This window comes from Daucus carota, chromosome 7 (assembly GCF_001625215.2).
Source record: "Daucus carota subsp. sativus chromosome 7, DH1 v3.0, whole genome shotgun sequence".
Lineage (NCBI taxonomy): Eukaryota > Viridiplantae > Streptophyta > Magnoliopsida > Apiales > Apiaceae > Daucus > Daucus carota.
The window spans coordinates 31,611,571-31,628,063 of NC_030387.2; the positions used below are offsets into that span (position 1 = coordinate 31,611,571).

Sequence of the window (16,493 nt, forward strand, 5' to 3'; positions counted from 1 at the left end):
TACCCGGGTCGAGTTCGATCACCTGGACTTCTCCTTTGGGGTTTGTTTTCTGGTGAGGCCGATGCTTCTTGTTGCTTTTCTGCTTTTGGAAGACGGTTGCCTTTCTTTTGTTGTCTAGGTGTGTTTCCGCCAATACCAAGGCTTGGCTGTAGCATACCCCGGCTGTTTCCGAATCTCCTTTGACTTCGCCTACCCCGAACGGAGTTGGGAATTTGAATTTCAGGTGCGTGACAGAGGTGATGGCTTCGATTTTGTTTAGACCCGGGCGGCCAATAATCACATTGTAAGAGGAAGGAGTGTCTGTAACATAGAATTTGATCATATGGACAACCTGGGTTGGTGCTGTTCCAAAACGAACCGGGAGGTAAAGGGTGCCTAGGACCGGGACAATGCTGTTCCCGAATCCGTATAAGGGGTCCTCCCTGTAGTCGTTCATCCGGATGTTCCCTAGCTGCATTCGGTCCATGGTATGCTTGAACAAGATGTTTGCTGAAGAGCCGTTGTCGACTAGGATCCGTCTGACCTCATTCTCGGCTATATCCAAGGTTACCACCAGGGCCTGATTGTGACCCCGGGTGACACCCTCGAAGTCCTTGCTGCTGAAGGAGATGACTTGTTCGGGGAAGGCTTGGATGGACATGATTTCTTGACAGGAGTTCGGGCTGGGAGGGGGGGAGCAGGATCCGCCCAGTACTACGTTGACAATGTTCTTTTGTTTCCCCGAACCATCTCCCTTGTTTGCTGTATTCCGGGCTATATATTGCCCCATGTTGCCTTTGCTGATCTGTTCTTCAATGAAGTACTTGAGGGATATGCAATTTTCAGTTTTATGGCCATGGGTACCATGGTAATCACAGTGCCTGTTGGTAGGTCTGCTTTCAGGAGGAGTTTGCATGGGTTTTGGTGGGTAGTAGAAGGGTTTGTCCCGGACCTCTTTGAGTATGTCCTCGCGGGATCTGTTTAGAGGAGTCCACTCGGGCTCTGGTTTTGGTTCCCTGGTTGCTTTGTTTGGACCGGGGTCACTTCTGGACCCGGATCCCTGTTGGTTGGTCCTCTTGGACCCTGATTGCTGGATGAAGTTTGTCTGTCTGTCCGGTTTGAATCTCTTATCCTGGTGATATTCTTTCCTGGGTCTATCTTCGACTTGTTTTCCTTTTGAACTGCCCTGTCGGGTCATCCTCATTGCTTGGAGCACATCGGTCTCCTTAATGAATTTTGCGGCCATGGCATAGGCAGCTGCCAGGCTCTGGGGTTCTTTGTTGATCAATTCGACCACATATCTCTCATTTTGTTCCGGGTCCAGGTTCCTTCGGAATATGCTCAGGGCCTCACGCTCATCCAGGTTGGAAATTTTGTTGATTGCTTCCTGGAAACGTTTCATGTAGTCTGAGAGTGCCTCATTGTCGTACTGTCGAACCGTTTCCAGGTGACACATATGAAGTTCATGTGTCTTGTTTGCTCGGAACCTTCTGAGGAAGGCTTCCCTGAAGTCTTTCCAAGATCCGATGCTTCGGGAGGGGATCCGGCTGAACCATCTCTGGGCCCCTCCCTTGAATGTGGATGCGAAGAAGCGGCATTTGGTCAGATCATTGTAGTAGTAGATCAGAGCTATCTGTTCAAAGTAGTGCAGGTGTTCCTCCGGGTCTCCCAGTCCATTGAAAGATTCAAAGTTGTAGTGTTTCATACCCTTTTGTCGGGGTATGGATTCCAGGGAGTGGCTGAAGGGAGTCAGGGTTCCTCCAATTTCAAGCCCGGAATCATTTCCGATTTTCCGGTTGAGTTCATTGATCATGTCCCTGAGGTTGGTCTGCCCCGGTCTCTCATCCTCGTCCTCGGAGATGAGTTCGGGTGTTGTTTCTTTCCGGTATCGTTTGGACCGGGATCCTTTTATCAGTTTCTCTTCTTCGAGTTGCATCCGGATGGCAATTTTTTGTTCAAGTTTTTCCTCTTCTTCTTTTCGGATCTGTTCTTTTCTTTCAGCCAAGATTCTTAGCCGGGTTTCCTCACTATCCTTCTGTTTCTTTTTCTTGGCTTTGTCTCCGATCCGGTCGAAGACGGAACCCCGGGATTGACGGCTGTTCCCGGAGTCCTCGGATTCGCCGATGTCCTCAAGTCTGCGGTTGCTCTCCCGGCGATCATGGTACTGCCGGATGGCTTCGGCCAACTCTACATTTGTGAGCTGGGATAGGTGGAGGGTGGTGACCGGGACATCGGTGTACTTGTACTGGTTTGCTTCGATCGTGATCCGGGCATCATTAGGGTTGATTGCTTGGTTCTCGTCTGGGTTCACATGGGTGAAAAGGGGTCCCGAGGCATGATCCTGGTTCGGGTTATCCTGGTCTGTCTGAGGGTTATCCGGGTTCTGGGGAAGACCCAGGTGGGAGCGTGTCCTTTTTGTCATGGTTTCAAGAACTCACACAGGGTATATGGTTGCTGTTTTGGTGGTAGTGCCCACAAATAGTATAGATAGTGACAGGATGACAAAAGTAGTGTGCACAAGTAGTCAACTTACTATTTTCAGAGATACCACAAATAGTTAAGTGACAAAATGTGTGCAGGTGTGAGACAAAAAATTTTATGTGCTACAGACAAGATTAGGGTTTTGCTCAGACAGGGTTTGCTAACATGCTCATATCAAGAAAAGCCATGGCTGAGGGTTCTGAGAAGCTGGGTGTTTGGTGAGAGCTTACTGGTGTTATTTGGACCCCCGTTTCGGGGGTTTGTTGAAGAAGATGAGTCCAGTGGCACCGTGACCACAGGACAGAGGACACCTTCCCCTCCTTCTAGCGCCAAATGATAACGCCAATCTCCGATCCCGGTCCTTCCTCCGCCGTGACTGGTGGTTCCGTGGTGTCGCTGCTGGATGGGGGCCTACAAAACAACGCCGGCGGGGGGGTTTTGCCCCGAAGCGCCTCCGGCGTGAGAGTAAGCGGGGGTTTCGGAAGGATAAAGATTAGAGAAAGTGCTATCTATGTGTGGTGGGTGAAAGTGTATATATGATGGTTGCTGGTGGCTGATGGCTGATGGCTGAGAGTGTTTATATGTATGCTGAGTGCTTGAGTGTGTGCAGAGAATGAGTGTCCAGAGAAGTTCCCCTTGAACTCTTGATCCTTGGTCTATTTATAGGCCAAGGATTAGGGTTCAAGGATGCGTACCTGGATCCTGGTCCTACACGTGTAAGGGTTTGATCCCCTACACGTGTCCAGGTGTCAGCGTAGGAGTAGTATTTTGGAATGTTCCCTGGCTTGTCCCTATCGCCAGTAGTTGACCGTTATATTTGTCTTCATCGTGTCAGTCTGTGGCTTGTGCAGTAGTTGTCGGCTGGTACATGTTTGGACCCCGGTCGAAGGGTGTGTTCAGGAGGTACCCGGGTCCAATCCCTACCCCGGGTCATGTAGGTCTGAGATGCTGTGCTTCCCGAGGACCCTGGTCCTCAAGTTGGCCCGGCTGTGGAGGATCCGGGTTATACCATATCAGTCCTCAAGTTGGCTCGGCTGTGGGTGGTCCTCAAGTTGGCCCGGCTGTGGAGGATCCGGGTTATACCATATCAGTCCTCAAGTTGGCCCGGCTGTGGGGGATTCGGGTTATACCGTATCAATACGGGCTTCAAATCTGGTGAAAAAGGTTAGACAAGGAACAGTAAGGACAAGTGAAAGATGAAATTTATGGCGGAGGAGGCAGGACAGATGAAATTTTTGGTGGAGGACGGTTTATTGAAAATCTATCTGATCGCAAATATTTTAATATATCAGCACTGAATCTGAGAAATAAATTGAAAACGATAGCAGAAGAAATTCAGACGTACAGGCAGTGTCACATGGATTCTTTCGGAAACACAGACTGACAATCAACCCGCGGGTGGAAAACAAGCAGGCTAACGTATATTTAGAGATTTAAATACAGTGTCATTTTCGACCCACCCCGCCCCTATGATAAAGTATATATTTATATATATTTTAGATGATAATTGTTCTCATATTAGTTATATTTTGCATTCAATTGGACATATATTAATTATATTTTAATATCTTATTGTAGGGAGCAAGGAATTCTAAATTGGAGAGGATTTGGAGCAAATTAGAAGAAAATTCGCAACTATTGGGCTACCCGCATTCGGAATATTGTTTGGGCCATATCTTGAGTTTTAGAAGTCGGATTTGGGCGATTCAACAGCTCACGCGAAGATAATATAATTTTCTATCATTCTAGATGGGTCCAGATATCAAAAGCCCGCTGAAACAGCCCAGGAACAGGGGAGAAAGTCAACTGCGAATTTTGACCTTTTGGAAACCCATTCAGTTTCGGAATTGCCTTGTATATTCCTATTAGAATAAAAATACTTTTGTATTAGGTTTTATTAGATAGAGAATTACATACGTGCTACTGAGGAGAGCCACGGAGAAGAAGAGAAAGGATCGGTATTCTGTATCGATTTCTATTCTTTTTATGATTCTTATGTGTTTTACTATGATTATGATTGGCTAAACCTCGATTGTTGGAGGGCTGTTTTGAAGCCCTAAACTTTATGACAATGATATTTTGATTTTCCGAGATATGTTCTTGATTGCACTTATATATACGTCAATGCTTATAGATATTCTTGAATTAACTGTGGTATGTGGACATCCAATTCAGTTATGTGATTGATATATCTGTAAAGTCAATTAATCTTTCTATGTGGTCCATGGGATTAATTGTATCAGTGTGTAATCTGTTTAGCCTTTCTATGTGGTCCATGGGGTTATGCGGATAGCAGAGCTTGTTTCTATGTGGGCCATGACAAGTTCTCTATAAGTGTCTTTCAGTACATATCATAAGGGTTTCAGAGTATGTCATGGGTTTAGTGGTGGATTAATATGCTTTCCAACATGCTTCTTTAATTGTTAAAAACACATTTGCTTTAGTTTAATAATTAGTTTAATTAATAGATAAAACAAAATCCAATCGTTATTTCTTTGCAAAATATAAGTTAAGTGAGCCCTTGATTCCTGGCGTTGAACGATACCCTTACTTATTCTATATTATTATCGGCAGAAAAAGGGTTTAAATTGAGTCACATCAATTTTTGGCGCTGCGCCGCCGGGGATTGAAATTCACTTTGCTTTTGTTTTGTATTAATTTTTGTCGTTGTGGTTTAAACGGTTTGTGTTTTCAGGTACATGGTCAAAACCCGTACATCTGAAGAACCTCTTGAACCGTTTGAAGATAATCCTGAGAAGCTCTTTCGTAAGAAGAGCGAGACTGAAAAAGATCAATTAGACAAGAAAAGTGGAGGGAAGCTCATTGTAGTCGATATGGCTATGGTACCTACACTTCGTGATGATGTTGCTGTTTCGGTTGCTAATATTGGCCATTCATGTATGGTCTATCCCAATCCTGCTGTGGGGAAAAGCAACAGTTTTGAAATCAAGCAGAATTTGCTCATGAGACTACCTGTCTTCCATGATCTTCCAACTGAGGAACCTAATCAACATCTCTCTAGGTTCGTGACTATTGTGGAAAGCATGGGACCTGACATGGCAGACCCTCAAATTCTGAAGATGAAGGCTTTTCCATTCTCTCTTGACGGATCAGCTCTTGACTGGCTAGAAGAATTGCCAGTGAGTTATATCACTTCTTGGGAAAAATTGGCCCAGGAATTCTTGCAGAAATTCTATCCGGCAACTCGAGTCATGAACATGAGAAGCCTAATAGCTGGAATTCATCAAAATGCCACTGAAACTTATGCTGAATATTATGCAAGATTCCAAAAGCTGCAAAAGAGATGCCCACAACATGGATTTTCTAAGGGGAGTCTTCTTCATTTTTTCTATCAAGGTCTTCATGAAGGTGAAAAGAAACTCTTAAATTCAGCTGCTGGTGGTGCTTATGTAGATTTATCTCATGATGCTGCGGAGAAACTAATTGCTAAGGGAGCTGCTAATGAACTTCAATATGGTAGTCGTGCAAGTTCTGGCACAACTCAGGGAGCTCAATCTGATCAAAGGCTCTCAAATATTGAGCAAAGTATCGAAAAACTGAATGCATTATTATTGAGCGCTAAAACACCGACAGCTCAAGTATGTGGTATTTGTTCAACTCCGGGACATTTTACTGATGGTTGTCCTACATTGGTTGAACCTACTTTTGAAGATGTTAATGCTGTTGGCTTTGGCAATCAAGGAGCAAACCAATTCTCTAATACATTCAATCCAAGATGGAAGGATCACCCCAATTTGAGGTACGGGAACACTAACAATGTTTTGAATGGGTTTCAATTTCAAAACAATTCTGCACCATCTGGTTTTCTACAAAGGGGGCAAGTCCCTCAAAGCACGAACAATGATAACACTATTGAGAAATTACTGTCCAAGTTGGTGGATGGGCAAACGGAAATGCAAAAACAATGCACTACCAATTCTCAAGACATTAGAGAGATGCAGAAGTTGATTTCTTTTGAAGCAGCTCACGTGAATTCTGTCCAGTGTGTATGCATAATTCTTCATGGCTTATCTTAATTCAGTACATGACATCCAACGGTCCGGCCCAACTTCTGGCCCATCAATCCAGAATCCAGCCCGGTCCAAATGGTGTTTTTGCTCCTTTCTTTTGAAGCAGCTCACGTGAATTCTGTCCAGTGTGTATGCTTATGCAGGTAGAAATAAAAGAATTGTTACCGGAAGGATTTGAACCCTTGGCCTCAAGCCTGCAAAACAAGCTAATAACCACTCGGCCAACTACAACACTTGAAACATATGTCACTGCACTTCATTATAATTATTCAGGGCAGTTTTCTTAACTCTTCTTTTAGATATTAATTAATCTATTATATTATATTATATTATATTATATTATATATTATTCATCGAGGACAATGAACCATCCAAGTGTGGGGAGGTGTTCTCAAGAATATTATTATTATTATTATTTATATATATATTTTTAAAAATCTAAAAAAAAATATGAAAATTTTAAAAAATTTTGTATATAATTATCTTGTCTCAAAGCATGTTTAGTGAGTACTTATACACATATTGTAGACTAATTTGCATGATTAATTCTGAGCATCATGTCCATGATAAAAATCATTCAATGCATGATAATTCCTTGTGTGTGCTTGCGAAAATTTTAAAACTTGAGATGCATCTTAGTCAATTTCTATGAGTAAAGCATGCTTTCACCTTGTGAGATTTTGAGCTTAATTTATGATTGATAATATTTTTATCAATCTAATTCTTTTGTTGAGTGGTGTTCATCATTTGGCTTGTTGCTCTAGAACTTGGTTTGAACCTTATTGAGATGAAATGTTATCTGTATGCATGAAAATGATAAAGGCACTAGGATTAACCTCATCTATCCAAACAGTACCCGAGAATTATATCCTTAGTGAACCCTCTTGAGCTTGTATCCGTTTTTTTTTTGTTTATCGCCAATCTATGAATTTTGAGCCTACTTGTTTATTCTTGTCTTGATGACTAGTAGAGCATTTTTTGATTCATTGGAGCAGTGGTTAACATTCAAGTGTGGGGATTTCTTTGTCAAAGGGTGAAAGTTTGATGGGAATCAAGAAAAAAAAAAAGAGACATGGAAAAAAAAAACAAAGTATCAAGTACTCCTTTGAGATCAATGAGTGGCAATTGCAATGTCATATGAAAAGGACGATCCATGTGCACGTGCTGGTATTAAGCACAATTGTACTAGAAATTAAGGGGATCAAATTAATTCCTCTTATTTTTCTTGGTGACTTTTCACTGCCCTTGGTTACTGGAGAAAAACTTGACTTTGAAAAAAAAAAAAGAAAAAAAAGAAAAAGAAAAAAAAATAGCAAGTGGAGAATGTGTTCATTGGTGTTACAATGTGAAAGAGGGGAAGTACGGAATATGTACTTGGGCTTTAATGCTTGTGAAAGCTTGATCACCTTTTACATGATTCAATTCTCATGTTGAGTGCTTAATCAAAAGTGAACATTTTGCTCTATTAGTTATCGAGTTAGCCACTTGTTAGCTTATTTCTTTGATATCCTACCCCCTACCTAAGCCTCGTTACAACCCTTAACAAAGTCCTTTTGATTTGTGCGTGCATATATACAGAGTAGTGGAGATTTGGTAGACAATCAAGTTTATGACAGTGCATGTCCATATTGATTGAATTTGAGTGAAACATTTACACCCAAACACTTGTGTGAATTGAGAGTAATGTGAGATTTTCTACCCATAGCATGCTTACTTATTGGATGCGACTTTGATGTCTATTTCATGATATTTTTGTCTATATAGACACTGTGTGCATACTTGGATTGTTGTGTATAAATGGTGCATAAGTGATAGTACTTGTACTTCCACACATGTTCAGATTGTTATGTAAGTGAGGTTTGCATATGTGGAGTACTATGATGATTTCTTTGCTTGAGACTTGGTGATTAAAAATATTTGATTTTGTGGGTATATCTTCTATAAACCCTCACGAGACAACACTCGTCCTACTAGGGCTGCCTAGGGGTTTAACGGCTTGTTGCATACGCTCAATGCAATCGTGTCATCTACGAAAGTGATGTTAGTAGTTAGTAATATTTTTATTCTTTGTTTGCCCGAGGACGTGCAATATGCTAAGTGTGGGGATATTTGATAAAGTATATATTTATATATATTTTAGATGATAATTGTTCTCATATTAGTTATATTTTGCATTCAATTGGACATATATTAATTATATTTTAATATCTTATTGTAGGGAGCAAGGAATTCTAAATTGGAGAGGATTTGGAGCAAATTAGAAGAAAATTCGCAACTATTGGGCTACCCGCATTCGGAATATTGTTTGGGCCATATCTTGAGTTTTAGAAGTCGGATTTGGGCGATTCAACAGCTCACGCGAAGATAATATAATTTTCTATCATTCTAGATGGGTCCAGATATCAAAAGCCCGCTGAAACAGCCCAGGAACAGGGGAGAAAGTCAACTGCGAATTTTGACCTTTTGGAAACCCATTCAGTTTCGGAATTGCCTTGTATATTCCTATTAGAATAAAAATACTTTTGTATTAGGTTTTATTAGATAGAGAATTACATACGTGCTACTGAGGAGAGCCACGGAGAAGAAGAGAAAGGATCGGTATTCTGTATCGATTTCTATTCTTTTTATGATTCTTATGTGTTTTACTATGATTATGATTGGCTAAACCTCGATTGTTGGAGGGCTGTTTTGAAGCCCTAAACTTTATGACAATGATATTTTGATTTTCCGAGATATGTTCTTGATTGCACTTATATATACGTCAATGCTTATAGATATTCTTGAATTAACTGTGGTATGTGGACATCCAATTCAGTTATGTGATTGATATATCTGTAAAGTCAATTAATCTTTCTATGTGGTCCATGGGATTAATTGTATCAGTGTGTAATCTGTTTAGCCTTTCTATGTGGTCCATGGGGTTATGCGGATAGCAGAGCTTGTTTCTATGTGGGCCATGACAAGTTCTCTATAAGTGTCTTTCAGTACATATCATAAGGGTTTCAGAGTATGTCATGGGTTTAGTGGTGGATTAATATGCTTTCCAACATGCTTCTTTAATTGTTAAAAACACATTTGCTTTAGTTTAATAATTAGTTTAATTAATAGATAAAACAAAATCCAATCGTTATTTCTTTGCAAAATATAAGTTAAGTGAGCCCTTGATTCCTGGCGTTGAACGATACCCTTACTTATTCTATATTATTATCGGCAGAAAAAGGGTTTAAATTGAGTCACATCACCCTACCATAAACACAAAGAACACTACACACTCTTCTTTTGGTTTTATTCTCCACCCTTCACCCTTCTGTTTGGACTCTTTTCTCTTGAAATTTGTGCTTTCAATTCTTCCTATTCCTTTCTCTAATTTCACTATTTTTCCATCGGCTTCATCTTTTACCATTTATTTAGTTCTTATATATACATGAAAATTATAATTTCATATATATTTTGGTTATTAGGTTGTGGAGAAGTAATTAACTACTGTATATAATTTCAGGTCATGGCCATACCAAATTAGTTGAAGACTCACTGACAGAATCTATGCAAAATGTCACACGTACCTTCAACCCTTTTCTGTGCCTGCTAGTTATAATGTTTATTTCCCCAATTAGTCCAAAACTAGTTTGCTAATGAAAAAGAAAAGATTGTTGTATTTATCTCGCAAATAGTAAAACGGTACATTCAAGATATTGGCCTCTCAATTTTAGCTTTTACCGGATCAAATGCATGCAAAAATTAAGAGATCCACTGTTGATCTGTGCATCAGTGTCTGATGGCTACATGTTCCAAGAAATTAATTGTAAATGCAATTCTGATGCACTCTTGTCTCAGGTTCAATTTAAATCAATTATGATCTAAATGATGAGGATTATTAGTGGAAATTTTGCTGCTCAGGCCATGGCCAAAAACCAGCTGGGTGCTCGTCGATGCCATTGAACATGCTGACGAAGGCCTGGTCGGGAACTGTTTGATTGAGTCCTTGATGAGCTTGAAGAAGGTCTGGTGCAGATGATGAACTTTGGAGAAATATTTGAGTCAGACCTATACCACGCATATGATCAATTTTCAATTGGCATAAATAATAGGAATTAAAGCCTAGTAGTACTTAGTTTACTGAATGTTTGAAAATTGCAAAATAATGTTCTTGGAGAAATCAGAGTTATTGCATTTTAAACTAAATAATTTGATTACCTGCAGTAGTGTTGACATGATCACTACTATGTTCATTTTCACTTGCATTGCTCCAGGAACCTTCATGAGTTTCTTTGTTGAGGTTGATGTTCCTGTCCTCATTGCCTGATTCTCTCGCTTTAAGTGCTATTAACTGTGCCCATGGTATACTCGTATAAACAACTAATTCCGGGATCAAGTTAATCAAATTGAACAAATGCAGAAATTCATAGATGATGTCAAAAATTATTCTGAGGCCTAGTGATAGAGAAGTCCTCTTGTAGTCTTGTACGTACCTCTCCTTGGAGTTGTTTGTTGCGAGACCTGAGGGAATCATTATCAGCCTTCAGAGAATCAAATTGTCGCTTAAGAATGTCATAGTCTCTCTCCAATTGCTTGGTCTTCCACCTAGCCCTCCTGTTCTGGAACCATATAGCAATCTGTCTGGGCTGTAGTCCGAGAGACCTAGCCAGCTGCATTTTCCTCTCAGGTTCAAGCTTGTTACCCAACTCGAAGCTCTTCTCGAGTGCCTTCACTTGCTCCGAGTTGAGCCTCCTCTTCCTCTCTCCAACTGACTGTGATCCATCATCCGACATGTCATCCTCTGCTCTCACCTCTTCACACCTCTCTATTCCAGTATATGACATGGATCTACCCATCAACAGTGGTGACACACCTGCAGATCATGCTTATTTACATCATTACTACCACTATTTACAAGAGAGAGAGAGAGAGAGGGAGGGGGAGGGAGAGGGGGAGAGAGAGAGAGAGACCTTGATATTCATGGGGAGAGATGGAATTAGGATCAAGATAGGGTTGAAACATATTAGGTTCAGCTGGGAGCTGAAAAGACATATCGTTGAAAATCATTTATATGATCAACAGGTGCTGCCAAATCTCTTCAGCTTTCTTTTCTGTTTTATAGGGGTTTCTATATAGTAATATATATGACTTATGGAGATTGCTTCTTAGATCTTGTAATATGGAGCTGGAGAAAGATGGCTAGCTAGAGATAAGCCATGAACATGGGTGTCAAGAAATGCAGCACTGGAAAACAGCCATAATCTGTTGGAGGGAATTGTGTGTGTATGTGGCTGTGGAGTTTTTATTATATATCTTAGTAGTATATTATTTGACTTCCTGTGCATAACTTGATATATACTGCATCATATTTTTTTACTTGCTAATGCATTTCCTACCGGGAAGAGAGATTCTCCATACTGCAATAAGGTGCTGGGTTTCTTTACACTTTTTTTTCCTTTAACTGATTGCCTTTTCAAGGTCCTGTTGGGATTTATGATAACTTTATCGGGTAAGCAATATTTATTATTAATTAATTACTAGAAGGTGGTCTAAATAATGAGTTTTATATATTTAATTTGAGTCTTAATTAAACGGATTATTATAGTACATACAAAAAACTTATTCGAAAATAAGAAGGGTTTTTTTTGATAACTGCTTATAAGTAATTTCATAAAATTAAGACTATTATCAGTTAGGCAAACTTAAACATATATAATTAATATATGATGATGTGTTTGACTAAGATATATTTTAACAAAAAAGATGTCATACATATTTTCAATATTTTTTATTTACTACTTTTTTGTCCTATTTTAATTGTTTTTTTATATTTTTACACATATTTTAAGGTGTTCAAAACTCATATCTAAACATAATTATTATTTATAAAATTTGTATCAAATAAAAACTTATAATATCTAACTTTAATTTGATATAAGAATTAAAATTTGTTATCAAGTATAATCATTAATTTATAACCAATATAAATGTTTGGCCGAAGATCATCATCCCTCATCGGAGATATTGGGAGATGCACTTCTCAGTTTTAAGGGAGCAGTACTTTATTTTCTTTAGGAAGCAAACCATGTGTTTGCACATTGATTCCTTTAGTTTATTAATTAATAAACTGATGTGCTGCAGGTTGATGAGAAGATTCAAGAGGAAATGAGCTGTTTTGCTGGCTTTCTATACCAGTTGCGGACATATATATAAAGGGATCCTGAATCCATATATATATATACACACAACCAGCACAGAGATTTATTTCGATTTTTCAATTCGGGTGCTAGCCACCTAATCCACTACCTAGTACTCCCTCCGTCCCACCAGGTTCTTTACGCTACTTTTCGACACGTATTTTTAGGCTCCTATAAAATATAGTTCCATAATATATTTTATTTTAAAAAAAATCCTGAAAAAAAGTTAGACGTTTAAACTTTTATACAGAAAAAAAATAAATTAAAAAAAGGTTATTGAACTATACTTTATAAGAGCCTCAAAATGCGTGCAAACAGTGAACGTAAACATCCTGGTGGGACGGAGGGAGTATATGACATGTATGTATATTCAACTTGCTCGAAATTTAAGCAGAGATATAGTCATGGAAAAATGATGGAACAAGAAATATATGAATGTATAATGCACCTTTTCTGAACCTGCTTTTGGCAATTACGAAAACAAACGCAAAATTGGAAACCCTATGAGTTATATAACGTTAAAACATAAGATTGCTGAAAATAAAGATGCTTTTTCATGAAGCAGAGGTAGGGCAAGAGACAATAAGCCATGTCATTACCCCTACATACTCACATGCATGCAGCATGACAAATTTGCATGGGATCGGTGTACGTCACATTTTTGTCTATGAAGCTTCACCTCTTTCTCTCCCGGTTTCTCTTCGTGTGTTGCTCCCTCAGTCCTCTTTAGTTGTCATTGTTTTTGTTCCGGTCAAATTAATCACTGAAATTTATTAATATTTTATCAAGTGAAAAAATAAAAAAATATGTTATCAGAAATAATTTTTAATCTAATTTAACATGTAACTTTTAGTTTTTTAAAATAATGAAAGGGTAAATCTTTGGTTAAAAATTAGTCAATTTGACCAACTGTGACAATTAAAAAGGGACGGAAGGAGTAGTAGTCCTGTTTCCGGGTTTTGGACTTAATTTAATAGAAGTGAAAAATTATTTAAAAGTAAAATATAATTTTATGATACATATGTTTCTATTATAATTTGATATTATTAAGTATAAAATTTAAATTTTCATAATAAAATATTATAAATTATCTTCTGATATGATTCATAATTTAATATTAGAAGAAATTAAGATTTCCACTTATCAAATTTTAATTTAAAACAAAATTGGTTTATAATTTATTTTTGGGCTTTTTTATTAATAATCACGTTTTCAATCTTATTTCCAAAAATACTACCTTATCCAATCTTATTTTCAAAAATACTACCTTCTCTAAAATATTTTCAAAAATACTGTGGTTGCATATGCAACCATATATGCAACTGAATTCCTGATTTCAAGTTCCAGTTTTCAAATGTCATTTTCGACCTCATATTTGGAATCGATATATATAATGACATTTGAAAACTGGAACTTGAAATCAGGAATTCAGTTGCATATATGGTTGCATATGCAACCACCGTATTTTTGGAAAATATTTTCAAAAAGGTAGTATTTTTGAAAATATTTTAGAGGTTTGAAAATAAGATTGGATAAGGTAGTATTTTTGAAAATAAGATTGAAAAAACAATATACAAGATAATTCCCCTTTATTTTATATAATTAACAACAGGGCCAGCAGACCGAGATGTACTGATATATACACATGCAACATACATACACTGAAACTCATTTAAATGACCTGGTTCTGTCGCCCCTGTGGGTCTTTTTTCAATTTTAAGAGCCCCGTGGGTCACTTCTAATTAAATAAATGCTGGCATTATTAATGTTAAATTTTGTTGTAGTGTGCAGAAACAATCTATAATCACATGCCTTTTCCTGTATCAAGTTTATGGCGGATACGAATAAACTAAATCAAATCACAAGTTGTAGTTTAAGTGAAGTACCATGGAGAACTAGAAGTCTAGAATATATAGTATACAAATTTTTAATTGATCAATAATACAAGATTCACTAGAGCTATGTTAAACTAAATATTACTATAAAACATAACAAGCTATAAATGAAATTTTTTATTGAAAAGGATCCAATAAGAATTATAAAGTAATTTTTTGTTATTATTTTTATATAATATAATAGACTTATAGGTATAATTTTAAATTTGAGTTAATAATTATGTTTAAGCATCATATATTATATAAAATATATTATTTTCAAATTATTATTAATCTGCTTTGAATTTTTTCTGATCAAAATGATTAAAATTTGACTGAAATTTGAGTATATCATAGACTAAAAAATATTCGGAAAACTATATCAATAAAAATATTTGTTTTTCTGATCTATTTGATAATCATACTCTTCTCACGGTTTTTTTTCCTGAATCTCAAACCCAAGCTCAAGGGCTCCCTTAGACCAATATGAGTCTTGGGCTTACCTTTTGTAAGCCGCCCCACCAATATGACCAACCCAATTTTCCTTTGCTCATACATTTTTTCTGATATGATTACCTAGTAAATTTTCAGGGGACAAAATAGATTGGCACTTCTTCATTACCGCTATGGCACTTCTTCAACTTCAGGGAAAAAGAACTAGGGGCCGTTTGGTTGATGGTTAATGAGCCCGGTTAACGGGATTCGGAACCTAATACCCATACATTGGGTTTGGATCAGTAAACGTTTGGTTGATGGTTAATGAGCTCGGTTAACGGGAATCGGAACCTAATACCCATACATTGGGTTTGGATCAGTAAAATTTTTGCTTGAATGGGAACCTCATTCCCTATTGAAGGATAAATCAATACCTTCACACCCCTTGGGTTACCATTTCCCATATCCCCCATTCCCCATTCCCATTCTCACCAATCATCCAAACACCCCCTAAGTAGTTCTTAGTACCAGAAATACCCTATAAAAAATTAGATTCCACGGAAGAAGTATTATTTAAGAACGATTCGGTGGAAGCGCATGTACACGGGAGCCTAAGATTTAATCAAGCAACATACACAAGTTCCACGTCATGGCCATGGGTATGGGAGAGTACATCACTGCATACATGATCTTCACGTGATAATTTCTTTGTAGCTTGTTATCGAAACAAATAATACTTGTTTCAATACATATTGTTATAGCCAAATTTGGCTAGGTCCTTGGTGGGCCGGGTATGTACTTAGTTTAACTAAGTAAGACATAAATTGGGCTAAGAGTCTTATATGAGGTATCAGGACGCGTCCTCCTGCTTATAAAGTGAGGACGCGACCGACCCTTGAAGAGACTAGTCTGAACGGAAGGGCGCAGCCCTCCGTGGCGTGACTAATCCGCCGATGTTGCGTAAAGAGGACGCGTCCTCCGAGTCACAAGGAGAGACGCGACTCTTGAGGATGTTGATGGAAGGAGAAACGCGACTCTTGAGGACGTTGATGGAAGGACGCGACCGACCCTCCGTCCACCCTGTTATGACCAAAATTGGTCATGGTGTTGGAGGAGGGCGCGCCCTCTTCGGAGGTGACTGAGGGGCGCTGCCTCATGTTAAAGAAGGACATGTCTGATGTGTTGTTGGAGTGGTCGATGGGACAAGACAGCGAAGGCAAGGGCGCGCCCTCAGGGGTCGCTCCCACATGTAAACACATATTGTAAGAAGGCTCTTCCTATGGGAGAGTGTACATTCGCTGAGACAACCCTTCCGAGGGAGACGAAGACCGCCCCTCCGGGGTGTTGTAGCCGTTTTTGTACACCATGTAGAGGGGAGGACGCGCCCTCCTCCGGACATAACCCGGGGAGTGCGGTCTCTTGTCCAGTAAACAGGGATGAAGATGGGAATTGGGAAGGACACGTCCTCCCTATCAGGGCGCGTCCTTTGACTCAGACGAGGCATAGTTATGAAATACATG

The 16,493-nt window shown here is 38.8% G+C and overlaps 2 protein-coding genes across 2 annotated transcripts; one reads left to right on the forward strand and one right to left on the reverse strand.

Moving 5' to 3' along the window:
- The first annotated feature begins 5,159 nt into the window (after positions 1-5,159).
- Positions 5,160-6,497, forward strand: LOC135147976 (uncharacterized). The gene has a single exon (XM_064082062.1). It carries the CDS (start codon positions 5,160-5,162, stop codon positions 6,495-6,497), a length of 1,338 nt encoding a protein of 445 aa, XP_063938132.1.
- A 3,627-nt stretch (positions 6,498-10,124) lies between these two features.
- On the reverse strand, positions 10,125-11,796 carry LOC108195414 (homeobox-leucine zipper protein HAT7). Its single transcript, XM_017362373.2, has 4 exons — positions 11,438-11,796; positions 10,961-11,340; positions 10,686-10,818; positions 10,125-10,535 (listed from the first exon to the last, which is right to left on the reverse strand). The coding sequence occupies exons 1-4, from the start codon at positions 11,532-11,534 to the stop codon at positions 10,366-10,368; spliced, it is 780 nt and encodes a 259-aa protein (XP_017217862.1). The 5' UTR covers positions 11,535-11,796; the 3' UTR covers positions 10,125-10,365.
- Between the last annotated feature and the right edge of the window lie 4,697 nt (positions 11,797-16,493).

Bases quoted from the DNA above. Each gene is read 5' to 3' on its own strand.
- LOC135147976 (XM_064082062.1), top strand. From the start codon at position 5,160: ATGGTCAAAACCCGTACATCTGAAGAACCTCTTGAACCGTTTGAAGAT.
- LOC108195414 (XM_017362373.2), bottom strand. From the start codon at position 11,534: ATGATTTTCAACGATATGTCTTTTCAGCTCCCAGCTGAACCTAATATG. The intron at 10,819-10,960 runs GTACGTACAAGA...CCATGGGCACAG, and splicing joins ACAAACAACTCCAAGGAGAG to TTAATAGCACTTAAAGCGAG. The intron at 10,536-10,685 runs GTAATCAAATTA...TGCGTGGTATAG, and splicing joins TCATGTCAACACTACTGCAG to GTCTGACTCAAATATTTCTC.